The sequence below is a fragment of the Emydura macquarii genome, unplaced genomic scaffold (assembly GCF_026122565.2).
Source record: "Emydura macquarii macquarii isolate MOO-44397 ecotype Brisbane River unplaced genomic scaffold, CSIRO-AGI_Emac_v2 contig_691, whole genome shotgun sequence".
NCBI classification, from domain to species: Eukaryota; Metazoa; Chordata; order Testudines; family Chelidae; genus Emydura; species Emydura macquarii.
Genome location: NW_027130828.1, coordinates 7,037,288 through 7,063,665, shown reverse-complemented (window position 1 = coordinate 7,063,665; position 26,378 = coordinate 7,037,288). Strand labels below are relative to the sequence as shown.

Genomic DNA, 26,378 nt, shown 5'->3' with positions numbered 1-26,378 from the left:
TTTTTCCTCTCTCTCTTGCAAAAACTTTTTTCCCTCTTCCCACCCCCTTTCTCCTGGACTCCAGTTGAAGGGGGCCGAGCCCTGCAGTCTCCTAAACTCTGATTTGCTGCGTTGGATCGCGATTGACAATCTCTCGCATCTGCTTCAAAAGAAGAAGGGAAGGGGGAAAAAAAAGGTTTTCACTCCTCGAGCAGTCAGGGGAAGGGGGACATCACTTGCGAGGAGAGCCCCAGAAGATCAGACCAAGAGGAGGAGGAGGGAAGTGAAGCGAAGCAGGACCTGCTATATGTACCAAGATAGCAAGACAAGCCAAAACAAAAACCCAGTAACAACAGAGAAAGTTCAGCCTCTCATCCTAGTTAATACCAAAGCAAACACAAACATCCAGCTCATGGCTTTATAAAAGTTGCTACTTCTGGGGGGGCGGGGGGGTCTGAGCCTTTTTCCTTTGATTTTTCTACCCCAGACCTAAAGTTGTGTGAGCATTTGCTCTATCCCCCAAGCTGATCCCCCTATTTTTGTGGACCATGGATACACACACAAGGTGGAAAAGAAGAAGTTGGATAAGGACCAAAACTATAGCAATATTTCTACTCTATGCAATTTCTCAAAGCAAAGCAGGTAAGGCACCTTTGTTTATATGTATTTGTGTCCTTCATAAATAGTTGCCTGCAGGCTACAAAAATAGCTTTCTCTCTCCCTTATTTAACTTAGCCTTGTTAAAACAGGATTGCTGTTGACTAATGTTCATGTCATCTTTAACTGGAACAAATGTATGGGGAAGCTGACAGAAGATTTTAGAAAACTTGCAACAAAAAAGAAAAGCTTGCTTTCTATTGTGCTTTGCAAAACATTGGTCTTTTCTTACCCAATGCATTCCAAAAAAAAAAAAAAAATAGCTGCCTAAATCCTGTGAATGCCATTTGTCAGGGGCCCATAAAAGGGAGAAAACTTAAAACGCAATATTTTTCTTTTTCTCCTTAAAACAGATCTGCCAGTTGCCAGACACACGTTTAAAAAAAGGAATCAAAGTTATTTGTTGTAGTAACTTTTGTTATTTCACTATAGGGATATTTTTAATTAACTGTAAACGTCTCTTCCTTGCATAGTTTCTGCTGGAAGAGTGCAAACTTTTGTCAAGAACTAACCTCTTCTCTTCTTTCCCAGATAAAAGCAAAGGGATCTTAGTGCACAAAGCTTTGCAAACTTTTCTTTTAGAAATTTAGAAAGCGTACGCCCTCTATTGTATGCTGTCTGTACTTTTGTTAACTCAATTTTGCATTTCTCCTCCCCCCCCCCCCTGAAGTTTCTCTGTTTCTGGGTTTGGTAAAGGAAAAATTACAAAATGCAACAGTTGGGAGAAAAAACAACAGCCCCAAATGTCACTTTTTTTTTTTTTTTGGATTATAGGAAAAGAGGACGGAGTACTTGACTTTGTTACTTACCTTCTTGAGAAATGATTTTTGTCAATTTTAGTATTGGCTTTCACAGTTAATAATTCTGGAATGCATAGGCAGTGGATGAATAAACCTTAAAAGTTCTTTGAACTTACAGTAGAGGCTACTTGTAGATATCTGTGGCCTGAGAATTCTGAAAAGCAATATTTATTTTGGATTTCTTTTTACAGTACTTTGGGAGCAAGAATACAAGGAGGTTTCAGGGCAAAGCGACTTTGGTGATTTTATAAGTCGATGGAACCATGATGGAGTTTTGCAGGACAGCTGGGAACCACTGAAAGGGTGGGAGTTAGTGTCAAGCTGAGGTTCCAATGTTACTGAGTAGCAAAAGCATTTAATACAAACTGTTTTAGTTTCAGCCTTAATTCTGAAGTTTTCATGAGTTCTTTTTGAAGCCCAACCACTGTTTGGCAGATGGTTTGTGTGTTATCAGGACAAGTTGTGGGAGATTCAGACCATAACAAAGTAATTATCAATTATTGTCATTTCAAGGCTCTTCATTCTAACCCGGGAGGACCTATCATAAAAAAGGAGGGAAGGGACTTGTCAAAAAATTGCAAGAAAAAGTTCTTAGGTGTGATAGAAAATATTGTCTATACTGAAAGATAAATATCTACAGAACCTCAGTGGTGGAAAAAATAATTATCACCTCAGAGCTACTCCCAGATGTTCTACTGTATTTGCAAAGCAATTGTATTATTACCTTGAGCAACTGTCCTCGGGGTGGATAGGGACTGGGTCTGATGTTCATCTTCATATTTAGATAGAGGACAGAATATTTCCTGGGACCATCCCCTTTTAAAGCAGTCAGATCATCAGATGACACATTAATGGCCACTGTACTACCTTATTTTGCCATTTGTAGACAACTAAATCCTTGCCTATTTCAACTGAAAGATTCCCAAGTTTTTGCAGTCCTGTTGCAGTACAATTAACAGGGAAGGTATTTCAATAGGGTCATAGCAGCTTAGACATACTGTCAGTCTCTGTCGTCTTTGGAGTGCTTGTAGGGTGAGATCTGGCTCCCAATGAAATTAATGAGAGACTACCCATTGGCTTTAGGGAGATTTGAATTAGGAGTGTGGAGGTGTGTCCAGCTAAAACTCATTGTGGATGGGCAAGCTCCATGCGTCCATAACTGTTAGTGTGTAGAAATCTTGCTGTTCTGAGTATCATCTCTCTTTGAAATGAAAGGTCTTGAATTTTCTCAGTGAGCTTCCTGATATGCTATTGGATTACTCAAAAGTGGGAGGAGCCAGATTTGGTCAATTAAAGGCAATGTCTAATGCTCTTTTATCTGATTAACTTCCCCCCCTACACCAGTTAAGTTCTCTTTCCCCTTTTATTTAATCCCAGTTTCTTAAAAAGACTAAAATAAAACTGAAATAAAATGCAATGAAGTGAAAATTCCATTCTCCTTTGTCCTGCTCCAGAGCAAATACGAAACCTAATGAGAAGAAAATTATTTGCAGACGTTGATTTATTCTGGAGGCTGTGCTATAAGTGACAGGAGCTTAGCTGTTTCAGTGATGCCTTTCCAAGTCACAGTTACCCCTGTTCTTTTACAAGCAATGGCATATTAAATTTAACTAACAGACAAAGTTGGAGTCTCTCTTTATTTTTATAGATCCTCATAAAAGTGAATCAGGTTTCTGGGCGAATATTTTTGGAAACAGTAATTTCCTTTAGTGGTGGAGGAAAGGGTAGTAAGAATTCACACCACGGTCTTTTAAAAGAAACAAAAATGCTAGAAACTATTAAGTATTTTGTTACCATCTGCTGCTTCTCTCCTTGGCTGTTTACAGTAGTCTAGAATGAGCTAAGAAAATAATATTCTTAGTCTTTGGCCAGTTAGGACCGTTTAATATTTTTCCAGTTGAAGAAGATAGGAGTGGTCATGCCAGGAGAAAGATGACTCCATTCGTCTGGAATGGATGTCAGGTGATAGTTCTGATGGCCAATAGAAAACCTGCATGGTGCTCTTATTGTTTGTGACATGTTTGTTGAGAAGGGGGGAAGTTATACCATCTGGGGACAGAACTTTATGGATAACTTGCTTTTTTAATAAGCTACAGTAATATATGCCCCATTCAGAAGTTGACATGGATGCCCCTGAGTCAGTTGACTAGCATTCCTTCAATGAACCCGGGTATATTCCAAAGGCAGGATGGAAGGGTCTTCTGAAACCACTCGCCCTTCCTGCAGTGCTCGCTTTGGTCTCTTCTCCGCGGTCACTTAGACCTGCATGTTGCATGAAATATAGCGTCAGTTCCATAACCAGGTGGCCAATCCTGCCAATTACTGAATGGCCTCAACACCCAACCAAGTCAATGGAAATAGAGTGCGCTCAGGACTCGGCTTTAGTAGGCCCCACTGTAGTTATTTTTGCCTTGATCCTAACTGACCATGGATAAAAAGTTGACCTGGGATTGGAGAAAGCCCCATCTCTGGTTTTTAGGGCATTGCTCCTTCTCCACAAAATGTATTTAGGAATTGTCTTTCGGTCTCGGGCTGCCAGTAGGCCTGTTAATCAGGGCCTTTTAGCCATCTGTGTTGGACTTGTTAGCAATTTCAATCTGATTTTTCCTTCTTGCGATCTGAAGGCCAATGAGTCCTTTTGGGTATAACTATCCAAGAGCTGCAACACTGATTCCTACTGAATGAAAAGCCCTTGAATAATAAGGTTAATCCTATAAACAAAAGTATTTTGCCCTTACGTCTGTGGAAATAATGGCTCTGTTAGGACCAGGGAATATGGATCGTTACTTTAGAAAAAAACCCCAAACCTTCTTGTTTATAGAGACAAAACCTCTCCCATAGAGGTTTTCTTTTTAACACATAAAACAATTGAAGGTAATCATTAGATTGGTGTGGGCCTCCTGGTAACTTTAACAGGTCTCAGCATAGTGGTAGTATGGTTGCTGCAGGTATCTGTCAGTTAAGGCTTGGCACAAGTGGATACTGTGGTTCCCATTTTCTTAATTTTCGTACCCTTGTGCTGTGTGCCAGGGATCCAGATGTGAGAGATGAAAGGCTAAGAGTGGGTGTGAGCACTTACAAAGGAAGCCATGGGTGTGAGCTCAGATTTCCAGTTTGTTGCACAGGTATGAGGATTGAAAGAGGTTCTTTCAGCCACTACAGAAAAGTGTTTTTTGTAGAGGAATTTTGTGACTTGTTGGAAAGTCTTGCAGGATGATATAAAATATTCCTGGGGCTTATCAGAATCAAATTTGCCTTATTAACTGGGTATAACCCCTTCTTGAAACTTCATAGGATACGTTGTGGGTGGTGTTTCTCTTTATGTATGCATGCATATAAACATCTGTACAGTACCTGGCATTCCATGTAATGCCATGTAGTTACTGTGGATTCATCTGTTTTCCTGTGGATCTTGAAGTATATGTTAAGAAAGGAAATTGTGGAGTGTCTGGGAAAGTCTGAAGTCCTGTAAATAAATGAAAGTGGAATTAGTCTTTGTCATGTGACAATGGTAAGGAATCACAGAACTAAACGCTTTCTTCTGACGCTGAATAAGGAAATTTATTAAGATAAGAAAATCAGCATTATCTGTAAGCTGTCCCTTTCTCCTTATCATTGTAGACATGCTGCCTAAAAACTTCCTGGCTATAGATTTAAAGAAACAATACACATATCCTCACAACCTCTTTGAATTTTTTTTTAAGAGGGAGGGACTGGCATAACAACAGATGTGAATAAGCAAAATACACATGTGGCATATTTCACTAATGCGGAGTCATTGGAGTAAAGTACCCATTTATAGACACAGGACTTAGATAATCCCAGGTTTGTGTCTGGACTTGAGAAATAAATCTACAGGAGCAGACTTTCCAGGAAACAGTTCTTGAGTCTGTTTTTAAAAATAGGAGATTTGGCAATTTATTTCCTACCTCTGTCTCCCCCCCACCCTGTCACCTCGCTTTAATCTTTGTCCAAATTTTAAGTATGCTTCCTGGAGCAGAAGTTTAATGTTAGTGATAGGAACATCCGTTTTCTTAGGGCCCGATCCAGCTTCCATTATAGTCCATGGAAAGACTCTCTGATTTCAGTGGGAATAGGTCCATAAAGCATAACACAACAGTAAATATTTGTAGGTAAGGGGAGTCTGTTTTAAGATTGCAGGGTACTCTGAATAATAACAGTAAATAAATAAATAAAAATCACTTTTCCAATATGATACTTATTCCTTCCTGTTGGATGGAACACCGGCTGGCACTTTCAACAGGTTTGTCTTTAGACAGCATGAACCTGTCTGAGTACTGTCAGCATGATGATTATCCACAGATTGTTAGAAAGCGATTTTTCTGATGCCACTTAGGAGATATGACTGCACGGTACCTATTCATTTCAAGGGGGGACTATGTATCCAAATCTCCTAGGTGGCCATGAAAATCTCAGCCATGGATTTTTAAGGCCGGGGGGATAACTAGTCTGACCTCATGTGTTGCACAGGGCTTAGAATTTCACCCAGTGATTCCTGCAAGGGAGGGAATTATTCTTTCCTACTCCATTATTGACTGCTATAGGACCCTGTAGTTATTGAATTCATTATGTTTACATGTATCCTGTATCCAAGTATCAAGTGCAGGAGTCATTTAAGAACAGTGCCAACAAGGGCCCTGTGTTGCTCAAGTTTGGACGGTGGGCATTGCAGTGTCCTGTAGAGATGGAACGGTAGAATGGGTAGAGGGGCTAGGGCTGGGAGTCAGGATTCCATTTCTGATTCTGCCATGGATTTGCTAGGCTGGCCCTGTCATCCAAACTGGAATTTCCAGAGCGTCCCAAGGGATTTAGACACCTGTCTCCCATTGAATTTCAAAATCCTAGTCACAGCCCCCGAATGCTCCATTGTATCCATTTGCAAAATGGCTAGGATGATGCTGTTTGTTTTTCACCTTCCTTGCAAGCTGGGGGGGATCTGAGTAATCCACAGATTCCAAGGCCAGAAGGGACCATTGTGATCATCCAGTCTGGCCTGCACTATACAGAACATCAGATAACTGCCCCAAAATAATTCCTAGAGCAGATCTTTTGGAAACCCATTGAATCTTGATCTAAAAATTGCCAGGGATGGACAATCCACCACGACTCTTGGTAAATTGTTCCAGTGGTTAATTACCATCACAGTTCAAAACTTGGACCTACTCGACGTTTGTAGGGAGGGACTTAAAGGAGGAGAGATTCCAGGCTGGATTTTCCCATGCAAAATATTCAGAGCGATCAACACTCCAGCTCTGTTTGTGGTGTATGTGGGTTGCAAACATGCAGCATTAAAGGTTAGACTGGTATCCGAACACCCTACTCTCGTGGGACATTTGTTCTTGTTTGTTGTCCTGGTTGTTGTGTGTATCTAAGGGGGAATAAAGGCTTGTCTACATGTGGCCTTATTCCGGAATAGGTACTCAAAGTGGATTAAGCTAAACCAGAAAAGGCGCTCTTACTCTGGAATATGGGCGTCCACACATGGTGATATCCCGGAATAGCAGTTGTGATTTCAATTCACACTGTACCTTAATCCAAGTGATCTCTGACATGTAGACAAGCCCTAAAAAGGGAGAAAACCCTGCCATGTGTCTGCCACGCACGCACTCAGGAGCACACACAGATGCAAGTGTGTCCCAGAGTACACGTTTACCTACGCGTGCGCACACACGCACACCTTTGTTTACAAAAAAACACTTTTCCTCTCGCTTTTGAAATGCCAGGACTCCCCTTTTATATCTTGCGTTACCCAGGCCTCCTTTCCTCCGAGCGCCGAGAGTCAGCACTGAACTATGCGAACTGAGCTTTCTTGGTCACAGCTGTATTGCCTGAGTAAGCAGAGGGCATTGATGAAACTCTCAGCCTGCTCTTGTTGTAAAACCTGGGATGGAATGTCTTGGGGTGAGGAGGAGTCTAGACTGCGGCTGTTCCAAAACCCAGGACCGAATCCTAGAGGGGATTCCCCTACGGCATCACATCTCACATATGCACCCCGTGGCTCTTTTTGTACGAAAGGGAAATGCTCATTGCTAGTCAAGGGCCATGACTCATCCTAGGAGTCAGACAGAAAGAATCCAGCTGTGTCTTGGGTCCTTTGAAGGAGGATTTCCTCATTGGCTCATTGTGATCAGTTGACCTGCTGCAGAGGGAGCCCCTGAGGAAGCTCCCATATAATAAAGAGGGATCTCTTTTTTCCAATGTTTCATTCAAAGCTGTTCTCATTGAACATAAATGACAGCTCTTTCAAATGCCTCGCTATTTCTCAGGGTCCCAGGGCCGGAGCCGCCGTTGCCCTCTGAGCTGCTGGAGTTACTGCTGCTTTTTTATTTTATTTTTTTAGATAGGAATTTCTCTCCAACATAACCTATCTAGACTGAAGCAGGAAAACTGGCAGGAATATCCGATTTGAAGGCACTGAAAGGTCTTTTGTCCCGGTGATGCGTGCATGTGTGTGGGGGGTGGTTTGGAAAGCTTTAGGCACAGAAGGGCCCTTTAAAAGGTCTCAATTCATGAGCTTGTTGGAAGATCTTCAAGTCTTGGTGGGGACCTTTGATAAACACTTGTAGTCAGCAGGGGTGAAATTCCGTCCGGCACAGAGAGCTTTCACAAGGCCTATGTACCGTTTAAACCCGAATTTGATGGGACTGTATCGATACACAGGCCCCGCGCTGTCTTCCTGGATGGGGGGGTGAATTTCACTCGAGATCCAGTGGAAGGTCTCGTGGAACAGATGGAGACTCTTTTAGCTGCTAAAAAGTCCTGCTGAAGATCCGTGTCCGCAGGGTTCTGTATCTAAGCATCTGCACTCGGGATTGTCTTCAGAAGTAGAAAAGGCCTTTGGAAGGACTGGACTGTTTTACCTTTATCAGCTCTTCCTCCCAGCATGCTCCCGATCGCTTCCCTACCTCACACCCAGTCGAAGGCAGGCATCGCTGGCAATTCAGCATGCCGGGATAGAGTTGGAGAAAGAGGCTCATCAAACTCCAGGAGTTTCCTTCGATTCTCAGTGGGATTCAAGCGAGAGGAAGAGGAGAATGTTCCGAGGGCTGTGTTTTCCTGACTTACCACGGGCAGGCACCTCGTTCTCTGTGCCTGGCGGGGGTCCTAGCGTGAACATGCGGGATGGAGCATGTGCAAACCGAAAGTCCAGCCCTGCAAACTCTAACTCATGAAACCCATGGCAGCTTTGAGTGGCTGTCTGTCACCCTCTGGGACTGATGAGCCTGCTACAGTCTTGGGGAGGAGAGCTGGGTGTTTTAGTGTCAGCAGGAGAAGCTCTTGCATTCAGATCCAGAAATCCCACGTTCATTACCCCTGTGGACGATCCACCCAGGGTGTGGCATTACACTCACAGAAGAGTACTCTGGATTTCATGGGGGCAAACAAGGACTAGGAGCCTGATCCAGCAGACACTGAAGTCAATGACGAGACACCCACGGACCGCAGGCTTAGGCTCAGATAGATGAATAACAGCTTGCAGGATTAGGCCTTTAAATAGGACGGCATTGAGGGCCTGATGCAAAGCCCACTGGAGTCTAACAGAGAAACTTTAGCAGGCTTTGGATCAGACCCTGGCTTCATTAAGAAGCTGGTTACACCTCGCAGGATTGATCCCTTAGCTGCTGTACTGACTTAGAAGTCTTGGCTAGGATTCAGCACTGTGCTGTTAGCGGAGAGAGAAAGAAATGCCCTGAACCACGACGAATAAACGGATGTGTTTCTGTTACTGTTCTTAGCCTGCTCTCATCACTGTAGCACCTGAGACCCTTCCAGCCGGGCAGTAGGTGAGGTGACTAGCGTCTGTCACAAGTGGTTTGCCCTCTCTCTCTCTCACCCTCTCCGCAGGGGGAGACTTGTGTGTGCAGGGGCGTGTTTGGATTTGGCAGGGTTTTGTTTCAGGGGGATTTGTTGTTTTTAGATGCCCATGCTGCTCTGTGGGTTACACGAGGGAAGGCCTGTCTGAGAAGTGGAGCTGGCTTTGGGAGTGGCAGGTGGGGAGATTGTGTTGGTTCTTAGGTCCTGGGGGAGTTTGTTCCACAGTCTAGAGCTGGTCCTTGAGACAGGTCGGCCTCCTGCATAGATGAGCTATATCCTGATGGTCGAAAGCTCTGTTGTGGAGAGCAGTGGAACTGTCGATCATGGCCCTCGTCTCTGACCTTTAGGCCCTTTCAGAAAGGCTTGGAGATAAGGAGCGGCCTTGAACTTGACGCAATATTTGCGGAGAACCACCTGGAGAGCAGAGGATGGGTGTGATGAGTTTGCAGTCAGCCGTGCTGCCGAGGAGACGCACTGCAGCGTGGTGCGTTGACTGGAGTTCCCTAAGCGCTGACGATTTCACGCCCAGGTATGATCGCATTGCTGTTGTCCAGACAAGAGGTGACAAAGGCGTGAATCATTGAGCCCAGGTGGGGATGGAGGGTCCTAGGCAACTAGAGATGGTAGAAAGTGTTGTGTGCTACATGAGAGCTTAGCGTCAGCAAGGACTCTAGGACCCCTCCATACCTATGGACTGTATTGGTCAATTGTGGGCACGTGCCTTCAGCCAAGGGAGCCTGCATCATAGCCGCAAACTCTTCCAAGTCCTTTCCTCTGTCCACCAGCATCACCTCTGTCCTGCTCAGCTTCAGCTATTTGCCAGTTGCATTTTTCCATGCAGAATCTTAATCCTTGCAACCTCATCTTGCTGCAGAGAACTTCTTGGAGAGCGCATTCTCCAATTGCCTCACTCTATATCAAAGCTCTTATTCTTACTGGAGTCAGGTTCACTGAGCTATGTGCTGAGTTTGCAAGCTGGCCGGGTTTTTTTTTTTTTTTTTTTCATACAAAGGTCTCTATTTACAGTCAAAAAAAAAAAAAAAAAAAGACAGACAGACAAATGTGGGAAGAGCGAGCGAAAGCGGCAGACCAGGGCAAAAGAATAAAAGAAATGGATAGATAGATGGAAAAACTCATTAAAATACAAAGATGAAATATGGGGAAAAAATCAAGGTTGGCAACATGCTGTAATCAGCCAGTTGATTATTGTTTGTCAGTTTCAGATCCTTGAAACAGAGCCGAGCACGGAATGCGCAGTTAAAATGATGTCGGGGTTTCCCTGTGGACATGTCTGGAATCTCATCAGATCAGGAAATAATAAATAAACAAAAGACCTGCACAATGGGCAGTTTTAGGTTGATTTTTCTGAGCTGCTATTTATTTTAGAAGCAAAAATCTCCTCACATTACTTGGGAGTCTTCAGGCTTTTCACAGATCCTCGAATAGTAGCCCTAGCCCAGCCCTGACCGGTGTTTGCCCAGCCTGTTCTTAAAAACCTCCAACGATGGAGTGCCCGTAACCTCCCTCGGAAGTCAGTTCCTGAGCTTTGCAGATGAAGACCTTCACTTCTTGTCCTACCTTCTGTGGGATGGAGAACAGTTGATCACCTTTCTCTTTATAACCGTGCTTAACACATTGGAATTCTGTTATCAGATCCCCTCTCTTTCTTCTTTTCTCAAGACTAAACATGCCCAGTTTATTTTTGACCTTTCCTCAGAAGTCAGGTTTTCTAAGGATGTGTTAGTATGAAGCACAAATATACCATGGTATTTATATATTTACCATGCTGGAGTTTTCTTAGTAGATTAGGCAATAAACTGGATGGAGAAAGGATGGGCTAAGAGTTAAGGCACTGGACTGAGACTCAGGAGAGTTAATTTCCCAGCTCTGCTCCAAACGTTCCATATGACCTAGGCTAAGTCACTTAATTTCTCTGTGCCTCAGTTCCCCATCTTTAAAATCGGGATAATACTTCCTCTCTCTCTCCCTTTATCTCGTCTTTTTGGACCATAAACTCTTTGGGGGCAGGGACTGTCTTACTTTGGGGCAGATCCTCACTTGGTGTCAATCAGGGATATCAATTATTTTTTTGTTAAGGTCCACATTGCTTGGGCAAGGTACAGTCAAGATCCAGACTCTAGCAAAAATAATAACAAATAATGATAATAAGTAAAGCAAAAGATTTCGGGGTCCATTCAAAAGCATCTGGCACTCTGGATTTCACTGGCAGAGTGCTTATTGACTACCCTGATCTATGAATTGGTGACATAAAATATATATATTTTAAAAATAGTGAAACATACATTTGTTTTCTCATCTCCAACCCCCAGGTTTAGTAACTGGTTATATTTGAAGAGATTAAAGGTTGTTCCTTTTTTTGTAGGAACAAAAACATAGCGTGTTTTTCTGTTAAGAGAACCTGGCTCTACAATACGCATTGTGTACACAAGGGTGACTTCTTTGATTTGCCTTTGTCATTTTACAGCTTTTCTTTGTGTTTCTGGTGTAAACAATGTATGAGAGCATAGGGCGTTCTTTTAAAAAAAAAAAAAAAAAAAGGCACTCTTCTGAGGACAAATTGAACCATTAAATACGACCAAGTCATTGAAAACTGGTAGAGGATTTCCTGAACAGCACAGTAGATACCTCAGCTTGTTGCGGGGGGTGGGGAGGGGTTGAATAAAACCTCGGCAAGCTAGAGTACGTGCATGTGTTGCAAATGGAAATTGGGGTACTCGATACTGAAATATCCTTGCATGCAAAGCCCACTGGGGATATTATAACACTGGACAGCTATAAGCCAGGAAAAGAAGGCAAGGAAAGATGATAGCAGTATGTCTTTTTAGGCAGTTTTTAGTTAGTAACATACAGCTATTTTTACCAGTATAAGAAGATGGGGGAAAAGGCTGCCAAGGCATTTTGCTTAGTTTCCATCTCCTCTTCGGTAATATAGACGGCAGCAAGGATGCATCCACACACCTGGCCGTGGGCCTGATTTGTCTGAAAGAGCTCAGCTCCCACGTGTTGTGTTGCAGTAGGATCTAGAAGCCTTATCCTCATTGTGGTAGGTGTGGTGCAACCATGTAAGAAAAAGACAGTCCCTGCCCCGCAAAGTTGATTTCACCCGAAGACAGCTCACTTGAAAATCGAATCCTGTCAGAAGGACTCAGAGCAACCGTTGTTCTCAGTGTTGGGGGAGGAGCGGGTTCTCCATTGTTCTCAATGGGAGTTTGACAGTCTGGCCACACGACTATATTTAGATCTCAGTGTTTGCTCCGAACGCCCCTGATCTGCATGCCTGGATGTTGCACTAAATTTGCAGCCAGGGAGCCAGAGAGGGAGATGCTAACGTTCTCAGGGGCCACAGAGCTGTAAGGTTTCTTTCCCGGCTCAGCCTGGAAGTGAAGCATTCTCACCGCAGTGTTCTCTGCCCTCACCTTCCCTTCAAGGTCTTGTTCCCAGGGAGTAGCGCGGGAGGCTCCCACGGTGCTGGAGAAAACTGGGCAGAGTTTATGGGGGAAACAACCCGAGAGCGAAGCGAGGTCAGCAAGGGGGCTGCTGGCGTGTTTGAGGGGATTGTCTGATAGCTCCCGGCGCCAGCGATGGAGTTAGAATTTCACTTACATGTCAGCTGGAGCGTCTGTTTTTTGAGCGCCTACGTACAGGAAACGGATCCGTCCTTTGGCCAAGCTGCGGAGTGGAACCTCGCAGCGCAGCTTGCTGTTTTCTTTTGTTTTTTAAAGACAATACTACAATAAGAATTCCATGCAGCCAGAGTTCTTGTATCAACTTCCCTGTAGCTCCTAGGATGCACTGCGATGTTCATCTTAGGCAGGGATTCTGCCAGACAGATCCCTGCAGCTGCACCCTTCAGGCTCTGGATGGGAAGCAGTGAGCTTTGGTCCTTGTGGGCCCATCCTCAAGATGTCCAGCAATGGACTACTAAGATGTCCCCCACAGGCTTAGTTTTCGAATTACAACACTCCGGCTGCAATGCCTCTATTTGTAACCCACACTGTTAAAGGTGCACAGAAAAGCCCTGGGCGATGAATTGCTGGGAATACAAGTCGAGAGCTCTGCAGGAAGAATAGAAAAAGTGATTTCTGAGGTGGGATTCTCAGCTGGCAGCAGTCGAGTCGTTCAGCTGACTTCAGGGAAGCTGCACCAATTGACACGAGCTCAGGGTCAGGCCTCGGGAGTCTGGAGGTGAGCAAGGGTCCGAGATGCAAGTCTGCTGATGTGTAGCCACCCTGAGCTCCCCAGCTTTAAGCTAGGGTGTGCTAGATCTAGGCAGGGCACGAGCGGTAAATAGAGGCCACGGTTTTGGAGGTGTTTGGGCCATCGCTGGTATACTGCCATTGTTGCTGTGCAAAACATTAAAACACAACAGCCCCCTCCTACCCTTTGTTCCCCCCCAATGCACACATAGCATAAAAACTTGTCTTTGTCTCTTTGACCAACAGAAGTGGGTGCACACACAAACACGCACACACACACACTGGGACCAAAAACTCAAGCTTCCCAATAGGTTTGTTTGTAGACGGTTATATTGACCGGCCTTTCAGGATTGTAGGGATAAACGTCTCCCTCCCTCCTAGTCTCCTGATTTTTTCCATTGAAAAACAGGTTTGATGGGAAATTTTCAGCCAGCGTTTGGAAAGATCCAGCTGTCTTCTGTGGCCAGTACAGGGTTGTTGCCAGTAGCCCAGCTCGTGTCCTTTTCCCAGCATGGTGTTGATCCGAGGTATGCCTAAGGGATGCATGTTCTTCCTGTGACACCCTCTTGCCAGGCAGACGGGTGGGCAGAGCAGGTCAGATCAGGAAGATCCCACGCTGGGCAGACATCCTAGTCAATTAAACGTTGGCGGGAGCAAAAAAGTTTGCATCGCTTAATCCGCAGGGGCTGCCAACCCCAGGAGGGTCCGAGCATGCGCAGCCATGCTACAGGGCATCTCTTGAATGCCGAGTTGTGGCATCTGAGGCCTTAGCTGAGGGCTGAAGACCTTTGGAAACCCAGGTGAGTCAGCGAAATTCCAGGAGGGAGCTGCCCGGATTCATGTGTCCACAGCCTGCCGCTAACCCCCAGCCCCTACCCTGGCTCTGTGTTAAATGCCCAGTTGTAAATTAAGCTTTTTAATTTCCTGCCCGAAAGCGTCATTTTACACACGCCAGGCAAATGGTTAACCAGGTCATCAGAGCGCTGAAAATAGACAAGTCACTAGCTAGGCTGCGTATGATTAAGGGGGATTAGCGAGTTGTGGATCGGCAAGTGCCAAATGTTCGGGGGGTGGACGGGACGGATCTGTCCAGGGTTTTCCTATAATTGATGTTGCTGAGGTGACTTTAATAAAGCAGTAGCAGGGGCCATGATGCCGGCTCACAGAATCCCACTCCAGATGTTTTTCACATATTTTCTTTTTAAGGGACTAGTGTGACTTTAAATCACTGGAACCTCTTGTACCAGCAAAGTTCCCTTTTCATGTGGCTGGGGCCAGCCTCCCCTGGGATCGTCAGCATCTGATTAATTGCTTTCATTATCCAGGGGGGTGGGAGGGATACATGGCTGTCCTGCTTTGTAGCTCAGTGTAGACGATCCAGCAGGGCAATGTGGAGGAGTGATGCATGCCCATTGGCTTCTATAACTTTTGTCTCATTTCTGCGTGTTCAGATCCAGCAGTGAGTGACTCTGAAAAGGGGACTCCCATAAAATCATAGCAGCAGGAGTGGGGAGAGGCTAGAGGTGGTCAGAAAATGATTTTCTTTAGTCAACATTTTCTGCAGGGAGAAAAAAATCATCTGCATTGTCCATGAAAGATTTTGATTTTTTTTTTTTTTTTTTGGATGGAAATTTGAATACTGAAAAATGTCAGGCAAAACCAGAAACGTTTCATTTTTCAGTGAAAAATCAAAATTTTCCATGGAAAGCAGACCCTTCTTATATACATTTCATTTAATCAAAAACCTGATTTCCCCCGCCCATCAAAAAAAGAGTTTTGATGGAAAATTTTCAACCAGTCCTAGGAAAGACCCATCTGTCCTGCCTGCCTAGTGCTGGATTGTTCCCGGTAGCCCATTTCATTTCTAGCACTTTTGATCAGAGGTGGTCCTAAACTGGAACACCAGATCCATTTGACTCCAAAAGGCTCTGAACCTGGCCTTCATCTTCAATGAAGATAATGACATTACACCAGCGGAGTAGAGTCACAGAGTTTAAGGCCAAAAGAGACCACCAGTTCTAGTCTGAACTCCTGTAATACAGCAGTTACCCAAATCCTAAGGGTATAGGATCAATTTGGCCCATTTTGTAGATACGCCCCTTACAGTGTTGTGTGAGTTCTGTTGTGGCCTTCATATCAGCCCATGGCATGTATGGGTTTTCAGACGCACATCCTTCCGGGGAAGCGTGTGTACAACGTGCTTAGCAACAAGAATTCCCCTCCCTGCCGCTTTCTGTTAGTGGAAAGAGAAGTGCTCTGGCAATGCAGTTCAGGAGGAATTGCAGAGATCTTGCCCATCCTATGCTATACAGTGGGACGAACCGCATGGAGGAAAAGCGATTGGATGCTAATGTGTGGAGCCCAGCATAAGAGAATCTCGCTGGAATAGAAACATCACAGCCACCGCCATATGGGAACAGAGCACTGGTCCACCAGGTGTGCACCCATTCTACGTCTGCGGTCAGTGCAGTGTTTCCTTTTGTTGATCAATATGTTCCCTGGAGCATAAGGAACGCTAGCTGTTCTAACCCATATCCTATGGAAGTGGAGTCACAGATGCTGTTCTTAATGATGCCCACGTTATTTTCCTAGAGGTTGGTGGTTTGTTTTTGTAAAGGGCAGCGAGGTCACTAAGGATCCCTGTCAGTCTCAGAAACGACATGGGGGGTGGGCGGAAATGGCATTGATTCTTGTTGCTATCATTTTGGCACACAATCTGGTCAATTTCATAGAGGAGAACTTGCTCACAAGGGTTTGTAGGGAGCAGGAGGGGCGTCTTATCGCGTCCTGTGTTTTTCCGGAGAAAGTCTTTCTGTCGCTCGCTCTCTCAAGTGTTTAAATTTAAACAATCTGGCTTTTTGCAACAGTTGGAACCCTTCCCTCTTGACCTCAAGAGCTGGGATTGGAAGGAGGAGCAAACAGCCTCTGGGGCTTAAATCTGGCTCTGTTTTTTGAACTCCAGTCCTGATTCTCAGCAGGATGCAAAACAAAAGACAAAAAGGAGCTGTATCTGTGCTGATAATATCAGTGAGCCGAGTGCCGCATCAGAATAATTTAAAAAAGGCTGTCAGGAAGCAGCGTAGTCTTCCAAGGCAAAGATTTCCCTTCTGCACTTGGGGGGCTAATATCCCACAAGGGATATGTACAGAAACAGCTCGATGGGCGCACACAGCGAAACTCGGGCGATACATGAGTCCTCTCAAACTCTGGACATCCAACCCCTTCAGTCTCCAAAACTGGGGGTGGAACAAGCCTTCTCCTGAGATTTCTAATGCTAACAGATTCTAGATGGGGTGGAAGTATTGAGAGAATAACCTTTCTTGGAGTTTTTCAAGAAAGCTTTGCCCAATCCCTACGAGCCTCGGGAAATGCTGAGCTGGGTGAAAATGAAAAACAGGAAACAAAAGTTATCCATCTATATAAACATAACTTTTATTATTTACCGTGTGTACAGGCGTCCGCTCCGGAGAGCGAAGTCCTCCGTTATCTGTTTCTGCACCGAACGGGGTGACATGGGTCAGTGTATTGGAAGTTTCTGAATGCAGTTTTACTCATGTGCCTCAGTCTTGGTCTCCTGTGTCGTGAAAAGAGAAACCACTCCCTCCTTGACATGGCGCCTGTCATGGTTGGAAGGGGTTAGGTGGGGGACAGTTGTAACAAATTTCATGGACTGTTGAATGTACTTAGTTGGGGAAAGAAAGCCCATAAAACAAACTCCTAACCAAATACCAGCTCTGTCCCCTTGGGAGAGATCTGATAACAATCCAGAATGTTAAAAGGTGGAGATCAAACTAGAGAGACATTTTATTATGCTTGAGACCCAAGGACCAGATTTTTTGGTTTCTTTCAACCCCGGCCATTTCCCACACCGAGGGCCTGATCCTCTCGGGTGCTCAATTCCTACTTGCTGCGGTGAGAGTTGAGAGCCCCAATACCTAGCAGGATTGGTGTCCCCATTCATTACATGGGACGCCATAGATAGACAATCTGCAGCACAGAGGGTGCAATTCACACCTGTGTGGAGGCCTCTGGGCTGAGGTCGCAGAATGAGCCAGGGGCAGAGCCAGGAACAGAAGATAAAATAAGAAATGAAAAATCAGAATGGTTCATCTTGAAAGTGGCTAAACAAAAAACAAAAAAAATTCTGACCAAAGTTTTGGTTGACCTGAATCTGCATTTAAAAAAAAAAAAAAAACTGGGAGGGAGGGAAGGCAAATTTCACCCCGCTGTAAGTAGAAGCTGCTAGCATTCCTTGCTAGCCAGTTGCAAAGACAACAGGGATTGCCACAGTGAGATCGTGCTCACTGTAAATAAAGTGCTAGATCTCCATGTTCTTTCAGATCTGACACAGCCCTGCCCACTGGCCAAGGCATTCCAGCAACTTTGCTCCTTGGATCCTCTGCCTTGCCCACCCCAGCCAAGTCCCTCCCTGCCTTGGGGGAAATCTTTGCAAATTAAGAGCAGCTGCTATGCTAAAATGAACACAGTTCATGAGGTCCCAGATACAGCTTCGTGTGGGCTGCCTGAGCAGGGCTGTTTATCGAGGTGGTGCATTTTATGGAGTTGCAGGCAAATCAACTTCAACTTTTCACTCAGCCAGCCCGGCCCTCTTCTAGGCGACTAGCTGAAGAGAACGGGTAGGATTTTGTCCTGATTCATCTGCCCTTTTCACTGCAGAATCCCAGATTTCACTGGAAATCAGATGAGCAATTTTTCTAACCTTCAATAAATGTGCGGTTAGGGGACACTTGTGTTACTCGGTGGAAGGGGGTGTGAGGTGGGATTTCATGGAAGTGCAGAGCTGTGGGATGTTGTTGTCCTAATAAAATAAATCAGACTCCAGCATCACAAAGTTCTGGGTCTGTCTTGAATAAATACCCACACCTTCATCCCATCCTAGAGTGGCCTTCCCCCTTAAAAGAGCTCCACTTTAATATTCTTCCAGCCCCAAAGAGAGATTGCTGCAGTCACCAGTGGGTGGAGCATGGCAGTGGTTTAACTGTGCACACTGTAACAGGGTAGGACATGAAGCACTGAACAATACTGTATCCAGTTAATCTATTGTGCCCTGTGGCTGGCTGGCTTCCCTTTGGAGCACATCTGCCCCACTCTCCTTTCCCAGTGGCTGCATGGATCACTCTTAATCATTGTTGAGCGGTGGGTGGTAATGGAATGTGTGTATTTAAGAGGCGGAGAATGCTCTGTTTATTGCACTGGTTCTACTGAAAGACCACCAGGCTAGTTCTATCATCCATCACTACTGTTTGTGGGACAGGAGTCCGTGTACCACGCTTGGACACCTCTCCTTAGCATAAGGCGTAGATTTAGCCTCAGATTTTCCACAGACCCCATGGAGGAATGGAGATGCCTAACTGCTATTGCCTTTCAATGGGATTTGAGTGCCTAACTCCCTCAGGCTTGCTGGAGAATCCCAGCTTTCAGGGCTGAGTTTTCAGGGTTAGGCCTGGAGGCTGTGGATATGCCACCAACATCCCATTTTTTGTTATGGCAACAGATGTGATCTGACTCATTCTTTCCATTTTAGTGAGCAATTGCTCAGGGGTTAAGGCAGCCAGGTAACTTATGTCTGCTTAACGTCAGTCCACACATGATTAAACAAGGCACGTGGAAAATTCTGCTATAAAGCAAAACCTAATAAGAAAGAAGAGGCATGGTGCTCAGGAGGTAAAAGAACCCCCTCCAGACAAACTGCAACCCTTCTCTGTGCCAAAAGAATGCAGTTTACTGGTTTGAGGACATCTTGCACCTTTAAGATAGCAGCACAGCATTTGTTGCTCTCGAAAATGACTTGGTGTTTTACATTCGCCAGTGTGGGTGATGTAAGGTGATTGGAATGGATACTCTGCTGTTAGCCAACACGCGGGCTAATGAAGCTGTGCCCGTTGGAACGCAGGAGGAAGGAGGTGATTGACAATCGAAGGAATAATGCAGAATGGTTTTGGGCTGCTGTGACTGAAGAGTTAATGTCCCAGGAATGTTTTCCCTTCAGCTGAGTGTTTTGATTTGCTTTTAGTTTGTTGGCTGCAAAAGCAATGGAGTAGTTGTTTTTTTTTTTTAAACAAAATAAAAAAAATGGAGGGCAAAGGAGAGATGTAATTGCAAAGACACGTTACATGTAAGCAAAGGCCTGAAGGAGCAGTTAAGACTGTGTGCATCTTGTATAAGTTTAATCCATGTTAATATATATATAAAAGTACAAATTATGCTCTGGGTGTTTTGTACCACTCTGGCAATGCAAAGCGGCCGCAAAATTGATTTAACCCTGACACTTGGTTTATGGCAGCCTTGCGTTTTACAGAGTCGCAGAGTTGGCCCATAATACCCCATTCTGTAATCTAGAGTTATTTTATTTGTGCTTTCATCTGGTGTATGTGGCTAGAGACTTAAACAAATGTGTAGCCATTCTGTGGATTCTTCTGTCATGACTGGTTGGGACTGAAATTCACAGCAAGACGTGAGATGGGAATATGTGTGTTTTGGAGAAGGGAAGGAATCCTTGCCAAACTTGGGCAGATTATGATTCCTATAACGCTGTCGACACTTTTCTTGCTCAGAATTTGTCATTCTTAAATGGAAAATGAATGTCTTCGCCGTAAAAGAAAAGAAAGATGTCAGCAGCTGCTTTTAAAAAGAAGTCTGTTAAAGGGAAGTGGGGACATACTGTACGTGATCCCATTACAGGTTTGTAATAATAAAAATGTATTTTCCTGCAGCTATGACAAGCTGCTCTTCCTTTGGCGTATTAAATGACTCTGGATTCAATACAGACCTAGCACCTGTACAATAATGTATATACTCCAGTATAGGGTCATCCACATATAGCTGAAACTGGCAGACATAAGTGAACTTTGTATGTCAATCAATCTTCCTCAAATATGTGGAAAACTCCTCTCGCTTTCCCTTGTCTCCAGTTTCACAAGGCTCGTCTGACCTCATATGGCTTTTCCTCAGCTCCCCTGCTCAACTATGCTTTTTTCACTTACGTGATGCAGTGGTACCTGGAGTACCCTAATTATTTGGGTAGACTGAGCCATACAAAAGCAACACTTCCCCCTCCACCCACCCATGCATAGCCACATGAATGATGTGAAATGTTGGTGTACATTTCTCCAGCTTATAGTGTTGTGTTTCTGCCCCCACTTTTTAAAGGACAAACTCGATTAAATTAATTGCTGCTGGATTTTCACTGGATTCGTTGAGTGATTCTCCTCTGAGTTACACCAGTATAGAACTGGAGTCCATGGAATTCCACTCAGTGATGTAAGGCAGTGGACCATCAGCTCTGAGAGCGTGAGCAAACACAGGCGATGTTTGCCGGGCGAACTCAACGCGATCTACGCTGAAGAGACGTGCCACCCGTTATTAAGCGTCCGGGATACTTAGAGCTTCCGGGTGAACCCCTGACCCCATCAAAGTCAATAGGAGCTTGGCTGTTGACGTCCGGGGGCCAGCATTTTACCTTTTGTGTTTTGGCTGGGAGAGGGGATGGTGGTGGTTCCATTCAACTCCTGCTGGAATGTGGTGAAGGGTCTCGCTCTCATTCTTAAGTCAATTGTTTCCAGAGCTGTACGTTCAGCAAGAGGCCCTTACAACTGGCCACACTCAAATTTCTTGTTGATTTTAGCGGCATTTCTCTTGGGGGAAAAGCGGGGGCAGTATCTTTAGAGGGAATGGAGGGTGGTGTGGTGGTGAGAGTGCTAGCCTGCTGGGACCTAGGATCCAATTCTCTGCTCCATCAGAGGCCTTCTGTGTGACTTTGGCAAGCCACTTAGTCTCTCCGTGCCTCAGTTCCCCATTGCAAAAATGGGGATAACATTAACATCACTTTTCTATCTCATAGGAGAGCTGGGCAGATAAATACCTAAAAGACTGAAGTTCTCAGACACTACGCTAAAGGGGATCTCGGTCATCTCAGTGCCTATATTAGATAGGGATGTTTACATGGAAAAAAATGATTTCGATAAAGAAACTTGCAGCCAGACTTTCAGAAACAGACACTGGGTTTGGCCGCCCAACTTTTGGCAGTTTGGGTCTGGTTTTCAGAGATGCTGAGTGACAGCTATTCCAACGGATGGGTGATGTGGGCGCTTGGCACTTCTGAAAATTGGCGTGAGGTAGATCGAGATGAGCATGCCAAAAATTGAAACCCCAATACCAACACCTGCTTCTAAAGTTCTTGCTTTTGGTATCTATAGTCAGTTGCATTTGTCGTTTGCTGCAGCTATTCTCAATGTCCTGATTCCAGGAGAGAACTGCATAGAGCGTCAGGGAGCTGTCTGACATATGGTGTGGCAATCGGATCGAAAACAGAGCTTAGATTGGCCTGACCCATAACTGTGGATACACACAGCCCTCAGCTTTGGGGCAGGGAGTTTTGCAATCTACACCTGCACATGGATCAGAATTTGAGCCCCTATTTCTATAAAAGTTTGAAACAAATCCTTGGGTCCAAACACTGGGGGATTTCCAGATCTGGATTTGGGTGTGAACACAAACTGTGCATCATGGTGCCGACTCTAATAGCCAGAGCAACTCAGGAGCTTAGCATACATGTAAATGCCTGGATCTTGGCTTTGTCTTGGTCAAGGTGATCTTGGGATGTCACAGATCTGGAGAATAAAACTTTGTGTGTGTGTGTCATGGCTGGGCAAACCACACCTCTTCCCCACACTGTAACACTTAGGAGGAAACTATAAACAGGATTTTCTACTAAAGTGGCCTGGAAAGACGATAATGTACATTACTATTAAAAATTAACAAGGGGGAGAATAAAAGCAAATAAATCCTTCCATGGCTGGCCTGGTCACCAATAGGCTGTCCATGAGACTGTCCCTACTAACCTTACGAAAGCATTTATGTCCATGAAAACTCTTGGAGTGTTAGGCTCAGCTGGAGCCCTATGTTCTCCTGCAGTCTTTCTGGTCTCCCAGATGGTGGAGTGTCTACAATCTCAAGCCAGCTACTGTACTGCTTAGTAACTGAAGTGACTCATTGAAAGGCGGGGGAGGCAAAAAGAAAGTTAAGTTGGGCAGGGAACACGTCCCAGGTAAAGCTGCAGGTAGCTAAACGATAGGAGAAGGAGGCAAGGCTGCCATCTGAGTTTCCCCACTACATCGAGTCCGTTAACACTCAGTGCTTCTACTGTCTCCTGTTATGTAAGCAAGGATTGAAAATGTAGGGGAAATGAAATGGAAGAAACCAACACCCCACGAAAACCATAGGGAGTGCTGCTGGTAGACTCAAAGTGCTACAGCACAGTTAAAAGTCTGGGCGTTTGCTCCAGGTGGGCGTCTGTCTCCATATTCCTGGGGAGAAGACGGGATCGTTATGCCCCTGGCCGTGTAACTTCAGTCCCGATCAGATATATATTATTGCTGCATCCAGTCAGATTGCTGCAGGAGATATGGGGGCTTCCGCCAATTCTCTGGGGTAGATTTCACATGCAAAGAGAGACCACTCTGAGGAAGTCGGTCCTGATTTTCAGATTGAGTTTCCTTTTTTATCTTCCTCCCAATAATCCCTATGCTATCCTGAGAAACCTCATTCCTCCTGTTAGCTGTTACCCTGCAGATGCTTAGATACCTAAATCACTACGTTTTTTGCCACCCACTTTTGGGAAATGGAAGCTGTTATCAGAGAATTTCTAATAATGGCCATTCAGGATTAACTCGTTTCTAACCTCACGTCTTTTAAAGCTCCTGGGACTGTGTTATCTGGGCCTGATACTCTGTCTCCCGTGAGAGTGATCACTTTTTCCACAACCACTCCCAATGCTATCTACACGCTGACTCCCTGGCCTACCATAGCAGGAAAAGTAAATAACCTCTCTCCCCTGGTTCTCCCTCTTTCCTTCTCTCCCTCCGTCCCTTGCAAGAGAGCAACTGAGTTCATGTGCCCGTTCTCTATCCCCATTCTCTTACGTTTTCTCCCTGAGTTTCTGAGCGCTGTGATTCTGTGAATACATCGCAGGTTCCCTTCATTCTTCATGGAAATACCTCCTCCGTTCCTATCATTGGACTCTCTCCTGCTTATTTTTGTTATCTCTCCTGACCCTTCTCTTTAGCCCACTGTGTATATTTTGAAAAGCCACGGTCCTCCTTCCTTATGTGACTCTTCCTCTGGGTCTATCCTCATGTAAGTTGGTCCATGCAACCCTTTTCCATTGTTGGGTTGAGTCAGGAGGATTTTTAATGGCAAGAGCCCAGCTGTTCTCAAATATTTCCCACTTTGCTACAGTAAGGTTCTTCTGCTGTGATGGGGTCCCATGCTGGGCACGTCATATCCCCACACACTCTGCTTTCCTAAAGCCGATAGCTATTGGGGTGGCTCCCTCTAACCCTTGCCCCTTTTGAGTATTTAAATTCTGTTAACACTGTCCTCATTGGATCCTAAATGCCCCCACTCAGCAGGATCTTTATTTATCCGATCTGGCTATTTTTGAAAGATCATGTCCAGCCCTGAGATTGTTAACTTTGGAAGAAAACAATCCTGTCTTCTCCCCGGGAATATGGAGACAGATGCCCACCTGGAGTAATGTGCAGTAGCTCAGTTGATTTTACTTGAGCGATACTGAGTTACCCCAGTTGAGGATCTAGCCCTTGGCGGTCTTATATCTAGCCAAGCTGTTTCCCACCAAGTCAATATCACATTAGTCCAAATCTCCCTCCTCCTAACGATGAGAGATCTGGCCATCTTCCCAAAACAGTCTTATTTGTGAAAACCTTTCTGGGTCTGCGTATACCACCTACTCTTGATGTCTAGACTGCTGCAGCATCCGCAAATCACCTGACAGCATGAATGGGAGTTAAGGACAATAAAGGCCGTCTCTTGCCTTGTCAGCCAAAGTATTTCTATCGTTTCTCTCCGCGGATTCAGTTTCATCCTTGCCAAAGTTGCCATCTTCTCCTCCCCCTGCTTACTTTAGCTTCTCTGTAGACTCCGTGCTGCTGTTTTAAATTCATAGCCAGGTTCACGGTTACAGCCGTGGTCGGTATGTATCAGTTATCCTAATAATCACACTGAAGTTATCCTTGAAAGAGAATTAGAGCTCCCTGGATGTATGTTCCCTTGATTTGTATCAAGAGCTGTTTTCTGTTCCGCTCTCCTCTGGGTAGCTGTGATCAGCTCTTCCTTGCTTCTGGTCCTTTTGCTTGTTACTTCCTGTGTGTGGGGGTGGAGGATAAAAAGCTCTTTATTCTATTCTCCCCTGAGCCCTCTGGGTAAATTGCATAACAGTCTCCCTCCGGGTGGAAAGTGAACTGCAATCTCTTCAGCATAAGTAAGTGCCAGGAGAAAGGAGATTCTGCCAGTGGCAAGCTCTCTCGTGTTGTGAACCCATTAGGTCAGGGGTAGCTACAAAGTTGCTGAGCCATGTAGGGTCCTAACATGGTCCATCTCACTGGGGTAGCAATTTTCATGCTGAGAGGAAGCTCCTTCTAAGTCAGGTGAAGTGATAATAGCAGCAGGATGCAGAAGATGGGACAAAAATCGCAATGGTCAAAAACAGCCCGTGCACATGACTATGAAAAGCGGGTGTGGGTCTCCCCAGACACCGTATATTTAGAGACTGGAACCAAACGAAGCATCCACGCCCTGGTCTGCATGCATGTGGGAATTGGTCTTGGCTGTACCGTGCCGCACAGCTGGGGTGGTTGGCCCTCATGCATTGCCTTTGCTGACCAACAGCTGCTCTTTACGGACAGTGCATGCTAGCAGATTCCTGCTCGATGAGCTAGTGTGTTTGGAGCAGCCGGGGCGGTGGGGTGGGGGAGGCCGTTGGGTCTTGTGAAAAACTGTTAAAGAGCAATAGAGAGTGTTAGTCATTCTCCTGATCAATGGATGACTGACACATCAGTACCTCAGTGAGTTGAGAGAGAGGGTAGATTTGGGACTGATCAAAAGTAGCTGGCAAAACTTAGATCTGAATTAAGCATTTACTTTGTAAACTTAAATTTAACAGCTAACAACATAACTGATTAATGGGGAGAAAGTCATTTTTATTTTAAGGCAATATGTTCTAATGGCAAGGCCGGGGACCGGGAGTCAAGTTACTTGGTTCTGTTCCTTACTCTGCAACTGACTGCTCCTGTGACCTTGGACAAGTCACTTTCTTTTCACCTCAGTGTACCCATCTTTTAAAATGGGGCTAATAATCCTTCTCTGCTTCACAGGTATGTCGTGAAGGTTAATTAATTTAAGGGACAGTGTCAAGCTAAATGTAATATTCTGTGCAAACATCCCTATAAATGTTTGTAATAATCTACTGTGTTTATTAGTACTTGAATTACTTTTCCATTCTTTATGCTGTATTTACTTTCTGCCTTTCTCTCTTGTTGCCAGAAAGAACATCCACTGATCAGTTCCATGAGTTTTTTTGGTTTCTTATCAGTCTCTTTACACTTTCAGATTCTCATGCAATAGCGCAAAGCTGCAATATTTTGATTAGTCAGTGATGGAGAATATTTATTTATTTTTATAAAATTATCCATATGAATTTTTTTTTAAATCAGGAAAATATTTCTGTTCCTCTTAGGTTGTGTTTAAAAACAAATGTTTTGCACAAGCAACATTTGCTGCGTTGGATTTTCTCTTTGGAAAGAGATTCCTGTAGGACAAGGGTAGAGGAAAGGTTAAAATGTTCACCTCTAGGCCTGCTCCAGTGCCCATGGGGGGAAGAAGAGACTTATTGGGCAGGTCTATGCTGGAATCTGAAGGCATGATTGCAACATGTACAGGCATACCTGAGCTAGCTTTGATTGATTTAGCTTGCTAAAAATAGCAGTCTAATGTGGGCAGTGGCACATGCTAGTTATCCAAGTACGATACCACCCAGCCTGTGCTGCTGCCATAGTTACACTGCTATAGAATC

The 26,378-nt window shown here is 44.8% G+C and overlaps 1 protein-coding gene across 3 annotated transcripts in view; it reads left to right on the top strand.

Annotated features, from left to right (window-relative positions):
• The first annotated feature begins 203 nt into the window (after nt 1-203).
• The window catches only part of COL5A1 (collagen type V alpha 1 chain), a 233,198-nt gene continuing 207,023 nt past the window's right edge, over nt 204-26,378 (top strand). For all 3 annotated transcript variants that reach the window (XM_067541842.1, XM_067541841.1, XM_067541840.1), the window contains exon 1: nt 204-621. In XM_067541842.1, coding sequence (XP_067397943.1) covers nt 528-621 — 94 coding nt within the window. In that variant the 5' untranslated portion in view covers nt 204-527. The remainder of the gene's footprint in view (nt 622-26,378) is intronic.